The 19,233-nt window shown below is 49.6% G+C and overlaps 1 protein-coding gene across 17 annotated transcripts in view; it reads right to left on the reverse strand.

The window, feature by feature from the left end:
- EIF4G3 (eukaryotic translation initiation factor 4 gamma 3) overlaps nt 1–14,038 on the reverse strand; it is a 338,175-nt gene extending 324,137 nt beyond the window's left edge. For 10 of the 17 annotated variants that reach the window (XM_032863665.1, XM_032863663.1, XM_032863662.1 and 7 more), the window contains exon 1: nt 478–742. In XM_032863665.1, coding sequence (XP_032719556.1) covers nt 478–692 — 215 coding nt within the window. In that variant the 5' untranslated portion in view covers nt 693–742. Of the gene's footprint in view, nt 1–477; nt 744–1,006; nt 1,118–14,016 lie in introns of those variants that run through there. The other 7 variants (XM_032863661.1, XM_032863657.1, XM_032863651.1 and 4 more) reach the window with 4 other exon arrangements.
- Between the last annotated feature and the right edge of the window lie 5,195 nt (nt 14,039–19,233).

Below are 19,233 nucleotides of genomic sequence, written 5' to 3' on the forward strand. Positions count from 1 at the left end.
ATTAGGGAAGCCCACCAGGCCCCGCTGCAGGGGTAGAAGGGAGAGGGAGAAGAGGAGGAAGAGGAGGAGGAGGAGGAGGAGGAGGAGGAGGAGGGTGTAGTCCTCACAACAATCAGAGAAAAGCCTTCCCTGCAGGGCTGGTCCCAGGCACCAGCAAATTCTGCCTAATAAAGGGGGGCGGGGGAGGCGAGGAGAGGGGGAAGGGTCCCCCAGCTCTAAAAGGGAAGGGCTGCAGAGGCCAGGCCGAGCGAAGCTAGTTTTCACAGTACTGCAGAGGGTCCCGGGGTCCCCCGCAGGGCTGCTGCCGCCCGAGCACCCCGAAAGCTCCGGCCGAGCCGGCCGCGGGGGCTCGAACAGCAGCCCCTTCCCCGGCTGGGCTGTGGCGGCCGGCAGGAGGTTCCCCGGGGAGCCACGGCCCCCCCCCCCCCCGGGCTGCGGCGAGGTGCCGAAGGGCCGACAGAAAGGTGAAAAGGATACTGTTGGGGCGCCTGGGTCTGGAGGGCCCTGATGTTCGGGTGAGGAGGGGCCGCTGCCGCCGCCGCCGCCGCCGCCGCCGCCGCCGCTGCTGCTGCTGCCGCCGGGTGAGGAGGCGGTACCGCTGCTGCCGCCGCCGCCGCCGCTCCGGTGCCGGGTCCGGTTCCTGCTGCAGCCGCTGAGCCTGATTTCAGAGCCGGTTTCTGCGGTAAACTCATGGCAAAGCGAAGCCACCAACCCCCCCAGAGCGGGACCGGGCGCGCCGGGGTGCAGGGGCCGGGGGCAGCGGGGGGGCGGGATAGGGGCAGACCCGGGGAGGCGGCGGGAGCGGGGGGCCGGGGGGAGGCTGGGAGGAGGAGGAGGAGGGGGCCGGGGCCGGTCACACACGCCCGCCGCCGCCGCCGCCGCCGCCGCCGCCGCCGGCAGCAGCAGCCGCCCCGCGGGCCAGCACCACCGGCTGCCGGTCTCCGTGACAACGCGACCCCAGGGGGGGGGCCGGACCCGGCGGGGGCAGGAGGCGGAGAGACCGGACCTTTCACGGCAATATCCTCATGGGCCGGCGGCGGGGGGTCTTTATCCCCCTCCCCGGGGGAAGCGGCGCCCTTCTCGGTAGCGGGGCTCAGGCGATGCCGGCGGATTTTCTTCACTCAACGAGCAGAGCATCCAACATGGCGCTGCGGCCGCCTCCAGCAGTCCGGCAGGACGGCCGCTCGGAAAACTTCGGGCCTTTTCGGAGCGGCTCGGGAGGCCGAGAGTGGGAAGCGCCTTCGGCTCTTTCCGGAGACTGCGAGCGATCGGGATTCTTCGGAGACGCTCGGGGGCGTCTTCGGCCGCCGTTCGGGAGAGCTCTGGGGCTGACTCGCCTCCTCGGGAAAGATCGGTGAAGGGGGCTTCCCAGGCTCGCTGCAGCGGGGTTGCTGGGTGGAGGCAGAGACCAAAGGCGAGGTCTGGTCCGCCAGAGCCCTCCCCTGCCGCCCAGCCTCCAAGAACAATGGCAACGGCCCTGGAGCTTGCGGTCCGCAGAGCCCTGCCCGCAGGGGCGGGAGGCGGTGAGGCGAGAAACCTCGGTTACAGTGGAAGGAACCGCTTAACCAGAGTGAAACCGCTGGAAAGAAACCCGCTGCGTGCATCTATTAGCATAATAAATAGCACTCGCCGGCCCCTAAGGCAGTTCTCGTCCATTGTGTCTACACTTCGCCCTCCTACACTCGGAGAGGTGACTGGAATGAGGAGCCTCACTCCCAGAGCACCCTGAAGCCCGGAGAGGAAAAGTGACTGGCCCAAGGTCACCCAGCCGGGAGGGGGCAGGGCCAAGCCTGGAGCCGAATCCCGCCTCCATCTGGAGGAACTTTGCCGACTCCCAAGTTGCCTGGGGACCTGATGCGACCCTCCTCAAGTACCAGCCGCCTAGACTCAGCGGTCCTGTGGACGGATTTGTCCAAGGCCCGCCCCATGAGTGGAGCGCCCCTTGCCCAGCAGCTCCCCAGGGTCCTATATGCCGGGGTAACATTTGCTCTTTGCTCCCAACTTGGGCTGACCGAGACTACCCAGCCCTTCCCCGCACATCCCACACCACGCAGGGGCCCTGTGCTGGCGCAGGTGATTGAGTGGAAAGGAATCGCAGGGATCCACGGAGCGATCCCGGTAGGACCGGTTACTGGGCACAGAGCACTTAATACGCATGATCTCACACAGTCCTGCGAAATAGGTGGTACCCATTTAACAGATGAAACTGAGGCTCGGGAAGGCGCAATACCATCACACAACGGAAGCGCTGAGAAAATTGAGGCTCAAAGCGGACAGGAGACTTTCCCAAAGTCACATAGAGAGTGTAGTTGACAAGAGTCAAAACTCGAATTTGGTGATGACTCCTGCTATATTGCTTCACATTGTCTGCCTTTTTTTTTTTTTTTTAATTCCCATAAAGCTCTATGCATAGCGTCTGCTTAATTCTTGACAGTCCCTGAGAGCCAGGCGCCTCATCCCCCATCTCCAGACTGGAAGACAGGAGTTACTTCATACTCTGGAGCCCTAAACTATTTGGATTTGTTATACCTGACGACAGGGTTGGATCTTCTGCTCTTCTCCAGGCACGACTGGCTCCAGGAAAAAACCCCAAGTGGTTCAGTTCCCCCAGATTCTCCTTCCTGGTGTTCTGAGATCTCAGACTTCCTTATCCCAGTCAAAACCCGTTCCCAGGAAAGAAATCTGGCTTCACATTTACACTGGAGTGATAACAGACTGATAATTGCTTAATTGCTATTCTTTTCTAAGCCAGTTTCATTTTCTAACTTAATAATAGCTACAAACATCAGATGATTACTGTGTGCCTGATCTTTGCTAAGCACTTTGTGAACATTATCTCTCTTAAAACGGAAAGACCTTGGGCAAAATAATGTAAAAGTCCCTGATAAGATTCTGCCCCTAGGCAAAATGAGGGGAGGCTTACAGAGAGCAAAGTCAAAGAGGTAGAATGCTCTTTCATCCAAAAGCATGACCCTGCTCAACACCTCTCTCACAGAGCCCCTAGTATTCATTAAACACCTACTATGTGCCGGGATACAACCCTGCTAAACGTTTCACTTAGATTAACTCTTACGCCCCTCAACAACTATACAAAGTGTTATTTTATCCTATCTACAAATGAAGAAATAGAGGCTCAAAGACGTAAGGAAGCAACCTGTGTAAAAAAAATTTTAGTAGGCTCCACGATCCAACTCAGCACTTGAACTCGCGACCCTGGGATCAAGACCCGCGCTGAGATGGGTAGTCAGATGCTTAACCAACTGAGCCACCCAGGCGCCCCTCAACCTGTATAACTTTTAAGTGGAAGGGCTGGTGTACATCACCAAGGCATCTGACTCCGAGTTTGATTTGCCACATTTCCTTCAACACGGCAACCTCCCCAGTCGTGGGCAGAGGCACTGTCAAAAAGCAGAGCTGGGGGCACCTGGGTGGCACAGTGGGTTAAGCCTCTGCCTTCGTTTCAGGTCACGATCTCAGGGTCCTGGGATCAAGCCCCCCCGCCCCCCGCAGCGGGCTCTCTGCTCAGCAGGGGGCTTGCTCCCCACGCCCCTGCCTCTCTGTCTACTTGTGATCTCTCTCTATCAAAATAAATAAATAAAATCTTTTTTAAAAGGGGAGGGCGCGCCTGGGTGGCTCAGGGGGGTTAAAGCCTCTGCCTTTCAGCTCAGGTCATGATCCCAGGATTCTGGGATCAAGGCCCCGCATCGGGCTCTCTGTGCAGCAGAGGGCCTGCTCCCCCCACCCCCTGCCTCTCTGCCTGCCTCTCTGCCTACTTGTGATCTTTCTCTCTCTGTGTCAAAATAAATACATAAAATCTTTTTAAACAGAAAAAGAAAAAAGCAGAACTAGTTCTGTGAACTTGCCTCACCCTCCAAGGTCCGTCTCCCTCCCCCATACCATCTTCAGGACCTGGTCTGAATTGGAGATCCTTAACAACCTGGGCTCTGTTTCCGTCCTGCCACTCACATCTAGAGCAGCCGCCACCTTAGTCTCCTGCAAACAAAGCCATTTTCCTTCTCCCCCAGGGGCCTTTCGGCAGACTGCTCGTACTACCAACAACCCCTAGGCACCCTCTCCCCGCTCAGCCCATTGACTTAGCTCAGTCCTCACCTCCTCCAGGCATCTTTTTCTCACTGCCCAGGCTTTACGAGGCACCCTGCCTCCAGGCTCCCAAGGCTTAGCTCTCAGGACACCTCTGTTGAGCCACTGGAATCAACTTACCAAACTGAGTTTGATTCTCAGCCCTGCCTTTTATTAGCTCGATGACCTTGAAGACATCACTTAGCTTCTCTGAGCCTCGGTTTTCTCATCTGTCAAATAGATTCTGCCCCCTAGCATGAGAAATAAGACAACAAATACAAAGGTGCTTGGGTGGCTCAGTTGGTGAAGTGTCTGACTCTTGATTTGAGTTCAGGTCATGATCTCAGGGTGCTGGGGTGGAACCCCACGTCAAGCCCCACATCAGCCCCACGCTCACCAGGGAGTCTGCTGGTCCCACTCCTGCCCCCACCCCCTGCTGGTGCTCGCGTGCTCTCTTTCAAATAAATAAATATAATCCTTTAAAAAAATTTTAAATAATAATTTTAAAAAGACAACAAGGGAAGCTTGCGTAGCTCAGTCAGTTAAGCGTCTGCCTTTGGCTCAGGTCATGATCCCAGGGTCCTGGGACCGAGTCCTGCATTGGGCTCCCTGCTCAGTGCAGAGTCTGCTTCTCCCTCTGCCTGCCTCTCCCCCTGCTTGTGCTCTCTCGCGCGCGCGCTCTCTCTCTCTCCCTCTAATAAAAGGGGAAAAAAGAAAGGAAAAAAAAAAGAGAGAGAGCAAATGTAAAGAACTTATCCCAGACCCTGGCATAATAATTGTCAGATACATCACTTACACATTTAAAGTATCCCAAATAGGGACACCTGAGTGGCTCAGTCCATTAAGTGTCTGCCTTCAGCTCAGGTCATGATCCCAGGATCCTGGGATGGAGTCCCGCATCGGGTTCCTCCTGCTCAGTGGAGAGCCTGCTTTTTCCTCTCCCTCTGCCTGCTGCTCCCTCTGCTTGTATTCTCTCTCTGTGTGTCAAATAAATAAATAAAACCTTTTTAAAAAATAAAACATCCCAAATATTTAGCACTCAATAAATAGGACGTGAAACCTGCTGAAGGATAGGATAATTGTGAATTGTCAGAGGATTTTATGCAACCCTGGAGTCCTGAGGACCCCAGAGCCCCAGCTGGGCCTCATACTACACAGAGAGAAGGACCAGAGTATCCCAGAGCAGGCACCAATAGCCCACAAGAGGAGTGTTGTACCTTTGACCTCTGCTATTGGCAGAGCCTCCAACACAGACTTGCATCGCCCCCCCCACCAAATAAATATACCTCTCCATCCTCATTCAAAGAGCCAGCAGACAAGTGAAGACTTGGTATATCTATCTCATGGCTGAGTGATAGAGTTTTCCTTATTTGTTATCATGTGGGATCAGTGCTCTGTTTCTCTGAGTGAACTGGAGATTGGGCTCGGCAGGAACCCTTACTTTCCTTTTTTTTTTTTTAAAGATTTTATTTATTTATTTGACAGACAGAGATCACAAGTAGGCAGAGAAGCAGGCAGTGGCGGGGGGGGGGAAGCAGGCTCCCCGCTGAGCAGAGATTCCCGATGCGGGGCTTGATCCCAGGACCCTGAGATCATGACCTGAGCCGAAGGCAGAGGCTTTAACCCACTGAGCCACCCAGGCACCCGACCCCTTACTTTCTTAATTGGAAAACTTGAAAATACTGTTGCAAGCTGGAGTTCTCTCTCCCCTTCAATTTTCCTCCTGGAGAGGACTGCCCTTTTAGCATAAAGACAAGCCATGTTATGCCAACAGAAACCATCTTTAGTAGACACGCGGGGAGGAGACTTGTAATAATTTGTGGTTCTGCTCAGCGACATCCGAATATCCACCAAGGGTAGAGCTGGGCATAAACCTTGGTGCCCTGAGATCTAAACCATCATCAGTTGAGACCTAGAGATGGGAGGCTAAAAAGATTTAAAAACATTAAAAAAAAAAAAAAAAGGATTGAAGACTGAGGACAGAGACACTTCAGGGCACCCATCCAAAGAGGATGGGGTGGAAGGAGAGGAGCCCCCACGGGAAAAGCAAAGAAATTGTTTGGCCCATTTTGTGCACCACGGTAAACGTGTTCATAATTCAGGGCAGAGCTGTGCTGGCAGGCCCTTCCCATACATCACAGAGCCCAGTGGTATGGTGCCATGATTCCCTGCAAAGGTTTTTGTTTTTGTTTTTGTTTAAGATTTTATTTATTTATTTGACAGAGATCACAAGTAGGCAGAGAGGCAGGCAGAGAGAGAGGAAGGGAAGCAGGCTCCCCAGTGAGCAAGGAGACCGCTGCGGGGCTGGATCCCAGGACCCTGAGATCATGACTCCAGCTGAAGGCAATGGCTTTAACCCACTGAGCCACCCAGGTGCCCCCCCCCCGCCACCCCCGGCAAAGGTTTTAAACTTCAACACAAATCTGGGTTCTAACCTTACAGACCGGCTATACTACCTTAAGCAAGTTTCCTAACTTCTCTGGGCTATTTGCAAAATAACTGGGAGGTCTGCCTCAAAGGATTAAAGCAAGACGGAAAGCACTAAGAAGCCCTGGGGATGAAGCCGAATTCCTCTCCCGTTCCCTCCGGGGCAGGGAGCAGCCTTTCTTCTTTGCGGCCGTTCTCACTTCTCCTGGCACCAACTTGTCCGGCCCCTTTGCCCACAGTGTGGGGAGTGGCTTTCCCTTGCTCTGCTTCTCCTGGAAGCGATCATAGCTTGCTGCTGCAGAGCGAGCGACCTCACTAGGCTACAAGAAGGAGCAAAATTAGTCTCATGGAATGGTTGGTTAGTTAAATGGAAACTTTGTGTGATTTGTACTTTACCACGATTTTTTTTTTTAAAGTATTATCCTAGAGTCTAGTGTCAGGACAGAAAATACCTTAAAGACGAGCTTGCGCAGTGTTCTGGCTTTAGGACTAGAGCCCAGAGAGAGGCAAGGATTTTTTCAAGGTCACACAGCAAGGGAGCAGCAGAGCAGAGATGGAAGCTGCAACCTCTCTTCACTGCTAGGCCGGGGCATTTGTCACTGATGCCGTCCTCCCGTTAAGCGGTCTGCCGCTGCCCAGCCCCCTGGCCTGCATGCTTCTGGGGCGGGGGATCTTCCGGATTCATGGAACTGGCATTTCCTACTAAATGACACTATGTGCCAGGCCCCGTGTTGGGCCCCCAAGAGGACTAGGAGGCTATATCTAATGGGGAGAAGAGAAGGGTTACCTGGACCTACAAGTTAAGTAATCCCCATAATGATTTATATTAAAAAGTGGAGAGACTGCCAGTTCTCTGCTCAGAGCACTTTACTGTCTCCTCCTCCCATCTGGAGTAAAAACAAATATCTGGGCGCCTGGGTGGCTCAGCGGGTTAAGCCTCTGCCTTCAGCTCAGGTTATGATCCCAGAGTCCCAGGATTGAGTCCCACATCGGGCTCTCTGCTCAGCAGGGAGCCTGCTTCCCCTCCCCTCTCTGTCTCTCTGCCTACTTGTAATCTCTCTCTCTGTCAAATAAATAAATAAAATCTTTTTAAAAATAAAAATAAAAACAAAAATCTGCTCAGTGGCCTGCAAGGTTCCACATGAACTTTGCCTCCCAACCACCTTGACCTCTCTGAGCTTCTGTCCTACTCTTCTCCATGTTTAGTGCACTTGGCCTTCGTGATGTTCCTTCATCAAGCACACTCCCACTTCAGGGCCTCTGCATTTCCTGTTGCCCGACCTTGGAATCTCTGCCCTGCCCTTCCCCCTCTTCCTTCATGTTTCTGCTCAAATGCCACCTTATCAGAGAAGGCTTCCCAGACGTCCCGCATAAATTAGCAACCCACCCCCATCCCTAGCACACCCTGGCCTGCTTGAATTTCCTTCATGACACCCATCACCATCTGACATGTGGCATTTCCATGTTTATGAGTTTATGGTCTACCTCTCCCCCCGTTAGAATGTTAGCCCTAGAAGAGGAGGGACTTAGTCTGTTCCGCTCACTGGTGTATCTCTAGGTTATAGAATAGAGCCAGACGTGTATTATGTGCCTGTGATATTGTGATTTTAATAAGAAATTTATATTTGGTCTTCGGTTCCTGGCAGAGAGCTCTAAAACCCTTGGAATTTCCCAAGAGATTAGAATGATAAAGGTATCTTTTGTTATGTTGATGAGGTGACTTATGGAAAGCCCCTAGGTCACCTAAGGATTGGGGGATGAGGGCGCTGGTTGTCAGGGGAATCAACCCTGTTCATGGAGACTTGGAACTTTCAGCCCCAACCCAGGACCTCTGAGAAGGGAAGGAGAGCTGAAGGTTGAGTTCCCATGATTTATTCAGTCATGCCTAGGTAATGAAAGCCTCTGTTAAGAACTCCAAAGGGTGGGGTCCACAGAAGCTCCTAGACTGGTGAGCTTGCGGAGATGCAGGGAGAGTGGCGCCCCTGGAGAGGGATGGGTGATCAGACCCTTGCCCACACCTTGCCCTGTGCGGCTCTTCCAGCTGGCTGTCCCCGAGTTACACCCTTTCATAATAAACTGCATAATAAACATAATAGACTTACTCTAGTGAGTAAGATATTTCTCTGAGTTCTGTAAGCCGCTGTAGCAAATTAATCAAACCCAAGGAAGGGATTGTGGGAACCTCTGATCTCTAGTCAGTAGGTTGGAAGAACAGGGGACAACCTGGCCTCCCAGACAGCATTTGATGAGTGGGGGGGAGGGGGTCCCATAGGACTGAGCCCTCACCCTCTGGGATCTGATGCCATCTCCAGGTAGATGGTGTCAAAACCGAGTGAAGCTGTAGGACCCTCAGCTGGTGTCTGAGAATTAGTGTTGGAAACCCCGGAGCACTCCGTGTTTGTCACCTGGACACAGCCTGACGAACACGGGTTGTGGGAATGGGGGCAGAGTACAGAGGACAGAGCACAGTTTCCACTTTCTGACTCCTCAGCACTTCCATTCTCTGACTTAAGTTGAGTGAAATTAGGACTGTCCTTCCAGCTGCATACCACTCCCAGCTTTGAATTAATTAATTAATACTTTGAATTAGATAGAATTTGCTACATCTGGGTGTGTCCATCATCACCATGATACATCTTTTCTCTTTGCTGGTTAGTTGTTGTTTTTTACGATTATTTTTTAAAGATTTTATTTATTTATTTGAGAGAGAGAAAGAGCAAGTGGGCACATGCATGGGGGGTGGGGGGCATCGCAGAGAACAAGCAGGCATTCCCTCTGAGCGTAAAGCCCAATGCGGGTCTCTATTCAAGGACCCTGAGATCATGACCTGAGCCAAAGTCAGAGGCTTAGTGAACTGAGCCACCCAGGTGCCCCTAAGATTTTTTTTTTTAAGTAATCTCTATACCCAACATGGGCCTGAGATCCATATCTATACCCACAACCCTGGGATCAAGAGTCACATGTTCCATCAACTGAGTCAGCCAGGCGCCCCTTTGCTGGTAAATTTTGAACAAAAATGAGGAGCATTTTCCTAGAAAGAGGAAAGGAAATCCAGGGAGCCATCCCAGGGATCCCTGGATGCAGATAGAGCCCGGTCCTAATTATAAGTCTGCTACTTTTTTTTCCCTCCTCCTTCTTCCTGCAACTATTTTTTTTTTTTGAATTGTGCTTAGATACAACATAAAATTCATCACTTTAACCTTTTTTTTTTAAAGATTGATTTGTTTTAGGGGCTCCTGGATGGCTCAGTGGGTTAAAGCCTCTGCCTTCGGCTCAGGTCATGATCTCAGGGTCCTAGGATCGAGCCCCGCATCGGGGGCTGCCCACAGAGGGGAGCCTGCTTCCCTTCCTCTCTCTCTGCCTGCTTGTGATCTCTGTCTGTCAAATAAATAAATAAAATCTTTAAAAAATATATGGATTTATTTTAGAGTGCAAGCATGAGAGGGGCAGAGGGAGAGTGAGAGAGAAACTCAACCCAACTTTGCACTCAGTGCAGAGCCCAACATAGGCCTCGATCCCACAACCCTAAGATTACGACCTGAGCCAAAACCAAGAGTCAGGTGCTTAACTGACTGAACTCCCCAGGCGCCCCCACTTTAACCAATTTTAAGTGTACAATGAAGCAGCCTCAAGCGTCATTCACATTTGGAGCAATCACCACCACCACCGTCCATCTTCGGGACTTCCGCCACATCCCAAACCAAAATTCCTGTACTCATTAAACAGTAACTCCCTGTCTTTTCCCCCCTGGCAACCACGATCTACTTCCTATCTCCATGAATTCCATTACTCTAGGTACCTTATATAAATGGAATCACACAGGGGTGCCTGGATGGCTCAGTGGGTTAAGCCTCTGCCTTCGGCTCAGGTCATGATCTCAGGGTCCTGGGATCGAGCCCCACATTGGGCTCTCTGCTCAGCGGGGAGCCTGCTTCCCCCCCCCCCCGTCTGCCTCTCTGCCTACTTGTCAAATAAATAAATAAATAAATACAATAAATAAACACTCTGTCAAATAAATAAAATAGTTTTAAAAAAATAAAATAAATGGAATCACACAATACTTGTCCTTCTGTGTTCTGGCACATTCCACCGAGTATAACATTTCTTAGGTTCATCCATCCTGCAGCATGTATCAGCCCATAACTCCTTCTTAAGGCTGGATAATATTCCATTACATAAATATACTACATTTTGTTTGTCCATACAGGGATCAATGGACCTTTGAGAACAGGCATGCAAGGAGCCTTTCTAGTTACTCCTTTCAACACTTTGGGGTATATACCTGGAAGTGGAATTGCTGGATCATATGGTAATTGTTTCGTTTTTAAAGATTTTATTTATTTATTTGAAAGAGAGAGAGCGTGAGTAGGGGGAGCGGCAGAGAAAGAAGGAGAAGCAGACTCCCCGCTGAGCAGGGAGCCCAACGCAGGGCTCTATCCGAGGCCCCTGAGATCATGACCTGAGCCGTAGGCAAACGCTTAACCGACTGAGCCACCCAGGCGCCGCCATTTGATACCTTCCTTATGGAAATGTCTATTCAAGTGCTTTGCCCATTTTTGAATTTTTTTCAAATTTTTTTTCAAGTTGGCTCCTTGTCTAATGTGGCACTTGAACTCACAACCCTGAGACCAAGAGTCTGGCACTCCACCTACTGAGCCAGCCAGGTGTCTCCCTGCCTGTGTATGTGTGTGTGTGTGTGTTTGTTTTTAAGTGGGCTCCACACCCACTGTGGAGCCCAGTGCCGGGGTTGGAATCACGACCCTGAGATCAAGAGTCTGACGCTCAAGGGACTGAGCCACCCGGGCACCCCTCCCTGTTTGTCTTTTTGTTGTTGAGGCATACGAGCTCTTTCCTCTCTTCACTTATAACTGTGTCTTCGAGCAGATTCCATAACCCCACTGTGCTACAGCTTCCCCAACCATAATAACAATTGTTTTCACCTATTACTTCCTACTTCCAAGAGCTGTCGTGAGCATTCAGTAAGCTAGCAAGCAGAAACCAACCATCAGTGTGTCCGATGGTTAAAACAACAGCTAACCTTCACTGAGCATTTGCTGCAAGCTGGGCACTGGGCAAAATTCTTCATATATATCAACTCATTTAATCCCCGTAACACTCCAATAGAGCTCTGAGGACTAATACTGCTTGCACTTAGGGCCTGAACCCTAACTATGGCTGCTTCCTCCCTGGACTGGCTAAGCACACATGTTCGGGAGTGGCTGCTAGTCTGGAGGCAAGGCAACCTTTGACCTCGCTGATGCCAGGCTTTATCAGAACCCCCTACACAAATCTCCAGAGATCACCCTGCACTGCCACTGTGCCTGGCCCAGTGAAACGTCTCTAATACCTGCCTAGCAGGCTTCCAGCCTTCTCTAAACCAAGGGACTTCACACAATCACCCACATATCCCATCTTGAATCTGGAAACCATATCCTCTACCCTGGGTGGCCCAGCCTTCCCCTGGCTCTTGTCAAGCTGGATTCTGTTTAATCATCCTGCCAAGTTGGCTGCCTTGGGAAAATCCTGGACTCTGTTTTCCCCCTATCCAATGACTGGAAGAGGAAGCTGGATTTCCAGATGCCCACAGCTGGCCCCAAGCACCAAACTGGCTCCAATGATCTCCCTGAGAGTCAGCCTGCCTGCCCAGCCTGGCCTGCTGGCACTCCAGACACCTGGAAAGAGGCTGGGGCGAGTCGCTAGGCTCTGCCTTTCCCTCTGGCGTGAGAATGAAAATAGCAGCAGTTTAGAATTAATTCTGCAGATGGACATTTTCAGTTTCCCAGATTTGGCAATCATGCTCCCCCCCCCCATCTCATTACGCGCCTTTTCTTCCACTGAAGTAGAGAAGTTGAGGAAGATGCATGGTTTTCCCCCTTATGCAGGCTAAGCGGGGACTGGATAGAGCGCAGGTTCCTGACTGGGGTACCTGCCTGACTCCTACCAATCTCTGCACCCTCATTTCCTGCCCCTTCCTCCATGGACATGCACCCCAAGCAGCCATGCATTTTCCTGTTGCCAAGTGCAGTCATGTTCCCACCACTTGGAATGTCTCTGGCTCCTGGACTGCCTAGCAAGCTCCTATTGATCCTTCAAAACCCAGCTCAAGTATCATCTCATGGGACAAACTTTCCTCCATTCTCTTCCTGCTCCCCAAACAGATTTAATTGTTCCTACCTTCTGCTACTATTAAAAAAAAATATTTTGGGGCGCCTGGGTGGCTCAGTGGGTTAAAGCCGCTGCCTTCGGCTCGGGTCATGATCCCAGGGTCCTGGGATCGAGCCCCGCATCGGGCTCTCTGCTCGGCGGAGAGCCTGCTTCCTCCTCTCTCTCTGCCTGCCTCTCTGCCTACTTGTGATCTCTGTCTGTCAAATAAATAAATAAATAAATAAATAAATAAATAAATCTATCTTTAAAAAAAAATATTTTATTTATTTGCTTAGAGAGAGGGCAAGCATGGGGAAGGACAGCGAGAGAGAGAGAGACAATCTCCAGCAGACTCTGCAGAATGTGGAGCCTGACACAGGGGTCGATCCCACAGCCCTGAGAGTATGACCTGAGCCGAAACCAAGAGTCAGACACTCAACTGACTGAGCCACCCAGACGCCCCTGCCTTCTGCTACTTTTGGGTTGGAACATTATTTTCCTATGCTTCTATCACATTCTGTTCAGATGGGGCTTCTGAAAACTCAGATCTGGCTGTAGTAATGGTCAATAACCATTAACCTCTTTATTTTGTCAACGAAGCTGTAAAAGGCTTGGGGATAAGTATCATCACATCTGTACATCAGGAAAATAGAAACTTCTTTCATTTCATGCCATAGCATGGCCGACTTCAGCTCTCGGTTGTATTCTCGGTCTTCTTGAGTCAAGGTGTCAGGAAGGTTCCAGTAAGTAAATGCAAACACCCCCCTCCACCCAGGCCAACAGTCCCTGCTGTGCGCACCCGTAGTGCCACTGGCCTTCTCACACTTAAACTTACTTCTCTCGTGGCTGTCCCTTTGCTAGAGAGTGAGCTCTCAATAGCAGCGATCATGACTTTCACATTCAGTGCTGGGTGCCCCGTACCCAGACTGAGCCTGGCACATAGGAGGCACCCCATATATGGAGGGATGGATGTTGACTGAGTTCCCGAGTGTAACCCTACTCTGGCAGATTTGGGGGAACACTACCTGGACAGGTGGGACTCCTCCACCATGCAAGGTTTTCTGGAAACCCTGCTCTTAGAACACCTAAACACCTCTCTTTGGCACTGTAGCTGGGGAATGCGGGAGAAGGCAGCAGTGCTGTAGGGCTTTCATCCAGGGAAACAATTGCCTTGGCTCAAAACCCAGTTCTGAGACCTTAATTGAGTCACTTCACCTTCCTGAGCCTTGATTTCTCTCATCTGCTTGGGGATGACGGGAGTTTCAATATTCCAGCAGAGCCGTAAGGTGGAAAGACCGAGCCCAGTACTGAACACAGAAGATGATCAGTAAACAGGGTCCTCTTCCCTTCAGCAATTCCTCATACCTGGGGTTTGCGAGGACTCTGTTCTCTGGACTGCCATTCCTGACGCGAGGGCAACCTGGGGCGGAAGGTAGCCCAGTTGCACAACGGAGTGGGTAAAGCCCAGGTCTGGGGTTAGACCCAACCTGGGTTTGAAGCTCAGCTTTGCCACTCCCTAGCGAGGCCACTTTTCCTCTCCCTCCCGTGCCAGTGTCCCAGGAGGAAGCACGAGACGTCTATCCACCAGGTAGGATTCCAGAATTCCAGGGAATACGCAAAGTGCCCAGGATGGGGCCAGAGCCAGAGAAGCCGCTGGCGAATGGTGAGTCCCTCCCCGCCCTCCGGCTGGCACTCGGCCCCTCCCCGCTCTGGCACGGCCTGCCAAGTCCCCAAGTGGCTGCTGCAGCTGTCATTCTGAAAACGCATTCCCTGGCTGCTTTTGTCTCCTCATCCAAGTCTTCCCCAAAGCCTTAGACATTCCCACATCAAGGGTTTAAGAAGACAAAAAGCCAGAGCTGACCTATCCACGCTGCTGGTTGGCACATGTCCCAGAGGATCTGGCTCTGCCAGTCACTGAGCTCGACATTCGGTTCCCTCAGTCAAATTCGCTCACATCCGACAAGATCAATGAGAAAAATAGAGAGCGATGATCAAAAGGGCCGACAAAGGCTCTTGGGGCAGCTCTCCCAGCAGGACCGCACACCACACAAAAGTGCATGCAGGGACTATTTCATAAAAACTCCTCCACGCACAGGCATCCCTCGGGCCCGGAGACCAAAATCCGGTTCCCATGACAACGCCGCAGCAAATGTTATATATAAATGTGTGTGTGTACACAGCCACACGGAGACGCACAGAAATAAACTCTTGGCAAAATTCTTTCCTGTTCCAAACACGAAATAACCTGCGAGGATTGATTGCTGGAAGAGAAAGCAAGGAAGCTTTTGAACAAACATGCTTCCCACGGGCTGGCTCTCTGTGGATGACACCTGTTTTGATGCGGGTTTGTTTAGTTTCTGCACCTGGAACATAGTCGTTACCCAATAAATACGCAATTGTTGAATGAACAAATGCGTGATGGTTAAATGGAAGAAAGAAAGAAGTGGGGGGTAGCAGGGAGGGAGATCGAAGCAGCCTGGAACATCAGGACTGAAAGGGCTCCTGCTGAGTTAACAGTCTAATCCAACTGCCCATTTTTTCTGTTGGACAAACTGAGGCTCAGAAAAGGGAAGGACTCCCCCCATCCAAAAAAAAAAAAAAAAAAAAAAAAAGAAAAAAAGAAAAGAAAAGGGAAGGACTCTTGCTGAAAGCCACTGAAGGAATTACTAGCAGAGCCCCAGTCCTGGAGATTCAAGTAAGCACCGAAATGAGTGTGAGTCCAGTTTCTAGCTGGATAATAAGCGTACACTGAACAATTACTATGTGCCAGCAACTGTGCTAAGTACTTAGGGACATTATCTCACTATGCAACTATGCAAGGGATGTGTTAGGGTTCTCAGTTAACAAAGATGGAAATTGGGACTCTCAGGATCTGAAGTCACTTAACCGGGGTTAGCTTGGCTAATTTGTGGTTAGAATGGAAAATAACCCCAGGTGGCTCAGACACCAGGTTCTGAGCCCCAACATGGCACAGCCTCTCTCTGAAATGAAGGCCTGGGCCAGACCGGGAAGCAAAAGGGGAAATAGGAGCAAAAATTATCTCCGTTCTTGCAGACACCGGCCTTGGTGATGTAACTTGGCTAAGTCAGGGAGTGGCGGGGAAGGGGCTAGAACTTGACTTTTGAGGATCCCAGCCCAGCATTCCTTCAGCTTAATCACTGCTTTCTCACAAAACACCCTCGGGACTGAAGTCTGGTTCCTGTCAACCCTAGAATCAGCCATCTAACTGGACAAGGAGAGGGGTCCACGTGTGGCTGCCCAAGTCCTAGGACGCAGTCCCGGGCGTTGGACCCAGCTCTGAGCCCAAGCGTCTCGTTAGGGTTTTGCGCCCTCTGGTGGTCATATGTTAAAACTAGCAAGAAATGGCGCTCTTCGACTCCTCTGGAACCAGTTTTTTTCCTTCTGGGTGCTGGAGGGACACGGAAATGGTACACAGGGTCCAGGTACAGGCTCTCTGCTGCCCTGGATCTGCCATGCGCCCCCTTTTTTCTCTGCTTCCTGATTGGTCTCCCTGCCTCTGCTCTGGCCTTTACACAACCCGTTTTCTGTACATCAGCAGAAGAACTTTTAAAAACCCCAAATTGATCATATAGCTCCCTGCTTGTACTCTCCAATAGTTCCCATTGTTCTCAGGATAAACCCCAATCCCCCTTATGGCTGGAAGGACACTGCTCGTTGACCACTGTGTGTGTGTCTCTCTCTCTCTGCAGTTTTTCTGGCCTTCTTACACTTGCTTATGTTCAAAGGAATCCAACAAGCCAGACTCAGAAATGATTCAGTTGTTAAAACAATTAGACAAAGGAATTGTAAAAAAAAAAAAAAAATCTTTTTTAATTTTTAAATTAAAAATTAAAATTAAAAACAAATTTTAAAGATTTTATTTATTTATTTGACAGACAGAGATCACAAGTAGGCAGAGAGGCAGGCAGAGAGAGAGGGAGGAGGAAGCAGGCTCCCTGCTGAGCAGAGAGCCCCATGCGGGGCTTGATCCCAGGACCCTGAGATCATGACCCGAGCTGAAGGCAGAGGCTTCAACCCACTGAGCCACCCAGGCACCCCTAAAATTTTTTAAATTATTTATTTATTTGTCAGAGAGAGAGAACGCACAAGCAGGCAGAGTGGCAGGCAGAGGCGGAGAGAGAAGCAGGCTCCCTGCCGAGCAAGGAGCCCGATGTGGGACTCAATCCCAGGACCCTGGGATCACGACCTGAGCTGAAAGCAACGGCTTAACTGACTGAGCCACCCAGGTGTCCTCCCCCCCAATTTTTTAAAAAATATTTTATTATTATTATTTATTTATTTATTTGTTAGAGAGAGTGAGCACAGGCAGACAGAGTGGCAGGCAGAGGCAGAGGGAGAAGCAGGCTCCCCGATGAGCAAGGAGCCTGATGTGGGACTCGATCCCAAGATGCTGGGATCATGACCTGAGCCGAAGGCAACCGCTTAACCAACTGAGCCACACAGGCGTCCCCCACAAAATTTTTTAAAGTAAACTCTGTACCCAATGTGGAGCTTGAACTCATGACCCAGAGATCAAGAGTGGCATGCTCAACTGATTAAGCCAGCCAGGTGCCCCTAGATAAGGGCTTTTATTTATTTTTATTTATTTTTTAAGTAGGCTCCATGTTCAGTGTGGAGCCTTACATAGGGACTGAACACATAACCTTGAGATCAAGACCTGAGCTGAGATCAAGAATCAGACACTTAACCAACTGAGCCACCCAGGCACCCTGATAAGAGCTTTTAAATATAATCATGATTTATGTTAAAAGTGCTAGTAGGAAAGATGGACCACATGCATAAACAGATGGGGAATTTCAGCAGAGATGGAAGGTGTAAGAGTCAAATGAAAATTCTAGAAATTAAAAAAGAAAAAAAAATCATAGTAGCAAAGATGGAAGGATGCCTTTATGGGCTCCTCAGTAGACTCAACAAAACTAAGGAAAGAGTCAGTAAACTTGAAGATAGGTCAACAGAAACTATCCAAACTGAAACACAGGGAAAAGTAGTGTAAAATAAGAAAACAGAATGGAGCATCCAAGAGCCACAGGACAATATCACATTATCTAATATACATGTAATTGAAATCCCAGAAGGAAAAGAGAGAGAGAGAATGAGCAGAAGAAATATGTGAACAGATATTGGTTAAGAATTTTCCAAAAATGGTAGAAGACATCCCTGTAAGTCTTAAGAATCAGAAACACCCAAGTAGGACAAATTACCCTCCAGCAAAAAAAAAAAAAAGGAAAAATAATATCACCTAATACATCATAGTCAAAGTACTGAAAACCAAAGAGAAAATCCTGAATGAGCCAGAGAGGGGGGAAAAAATCACTACTCACAAATGCACAAAGATAAGAATTACAGAAGACTTCTACTACTGGGTATTTAGCCTAAAGATACAAATGCAGTGATCCAAAGGGCATGTGCACCCGAATGTTTATAGCAGCAATGTCCACAATAGCCAAACTCTGGAAAGAGCCTAGATGTCCATCAACAGATGAATGGATAAAGAAGATCCGGTATATACATACAATGAAATACTATGCAGCTGTCAAAAGAAATTAAATCTTGCCATTTGCAATGATTGGATGGAACTAGAGGGTATTATGCTGAGCAAAATAAGTCAATTAGAGAAAGATGACTATCATATGATCTCCCTGATATGAGGAATTTGAGAGGCAGGGCAGAGGGTTTGGGGGGTAGGGAAGGAAAAAATGAAACAAGATGGGATTGGGAGGGAGACAAACCATAAGAGACTCTTAATCTCACAAACAACTGGGGGAAGGTGGGTAGGGAGAGGGTGGTGGGGTTATGGACACTGGGGAGGGTATGTGGTATGGTGAGTGCTGTGAAATGTGTAAGCCTGATGATTCACAGACCTGTACCCCTGGGGCAAATAATACATTATATGTTAATAAAAAATAATTAATAAAAAAATAAAGAGAAAACAACAACAAAAAAAGAATTACAGCAGACTTCTTATCAGAAACTATGTAAGCAGAAGACAATGAATCAGCTTATTTGTTTGTTTATGGTTTTTTTCAGTAAGCCCTAGGCCCGACATGGGGCTTGAACTCACGACCCCAAGATCAAGAGTCTCATACTCTACTGATTGAGCCAGCTACTGCTGAAGAAACTGCCAACCCAGAATTCTATATACAGTAAAAATATCTTTCAAAAATGAATGTGGTGGAGGTGCTTGGCTGGGTTAGTCAGCAGAACATGCAACCCTTGACCTCAGGATCATGAGTTTGAGTCCTACATTGGACATAGAGTTTACTTAAAATAAATGAAGGCGCTGGTGACATGAATCTATATATCACTGCGTGCAAATACACACACCATACAAGTGAGTGCAAAAACTGGTGAAATCTAAGTAAGATTCGAATAAGTCTGCTTCATAATATTGCCATAATGTTGAATTGAGAATAGGCTTTGATATTGTACAATAGTTATATACGATGCTACCACTGGGCAAATCTAGGTGAAGAGTAAGCAGGATTCTATGCTACTTATTTTTTTTAAATATCATATATTTATTTATTTGACAGACAGAGATCACAAGTAGGCAGAGAGGCA

The sequence above is a fragment of the Lontra canadensis genome, unplaced genomic scaffold (assembly GCF_010015895.1).
Source record: "Lontra canadensis isolate GAN:19392208 unplaced genomic scaffold, GSC_riverotter_1.0 scaffold25, whole genome shotgun sequence".
In the NCBI taxonomy this organism is placed as follows: domain Eukaryota; kingdom Metazoa; phylum Chordata; class Mammalia; order Carnivora; family Mustelidae; genus Lontra; species Lontra canadensis.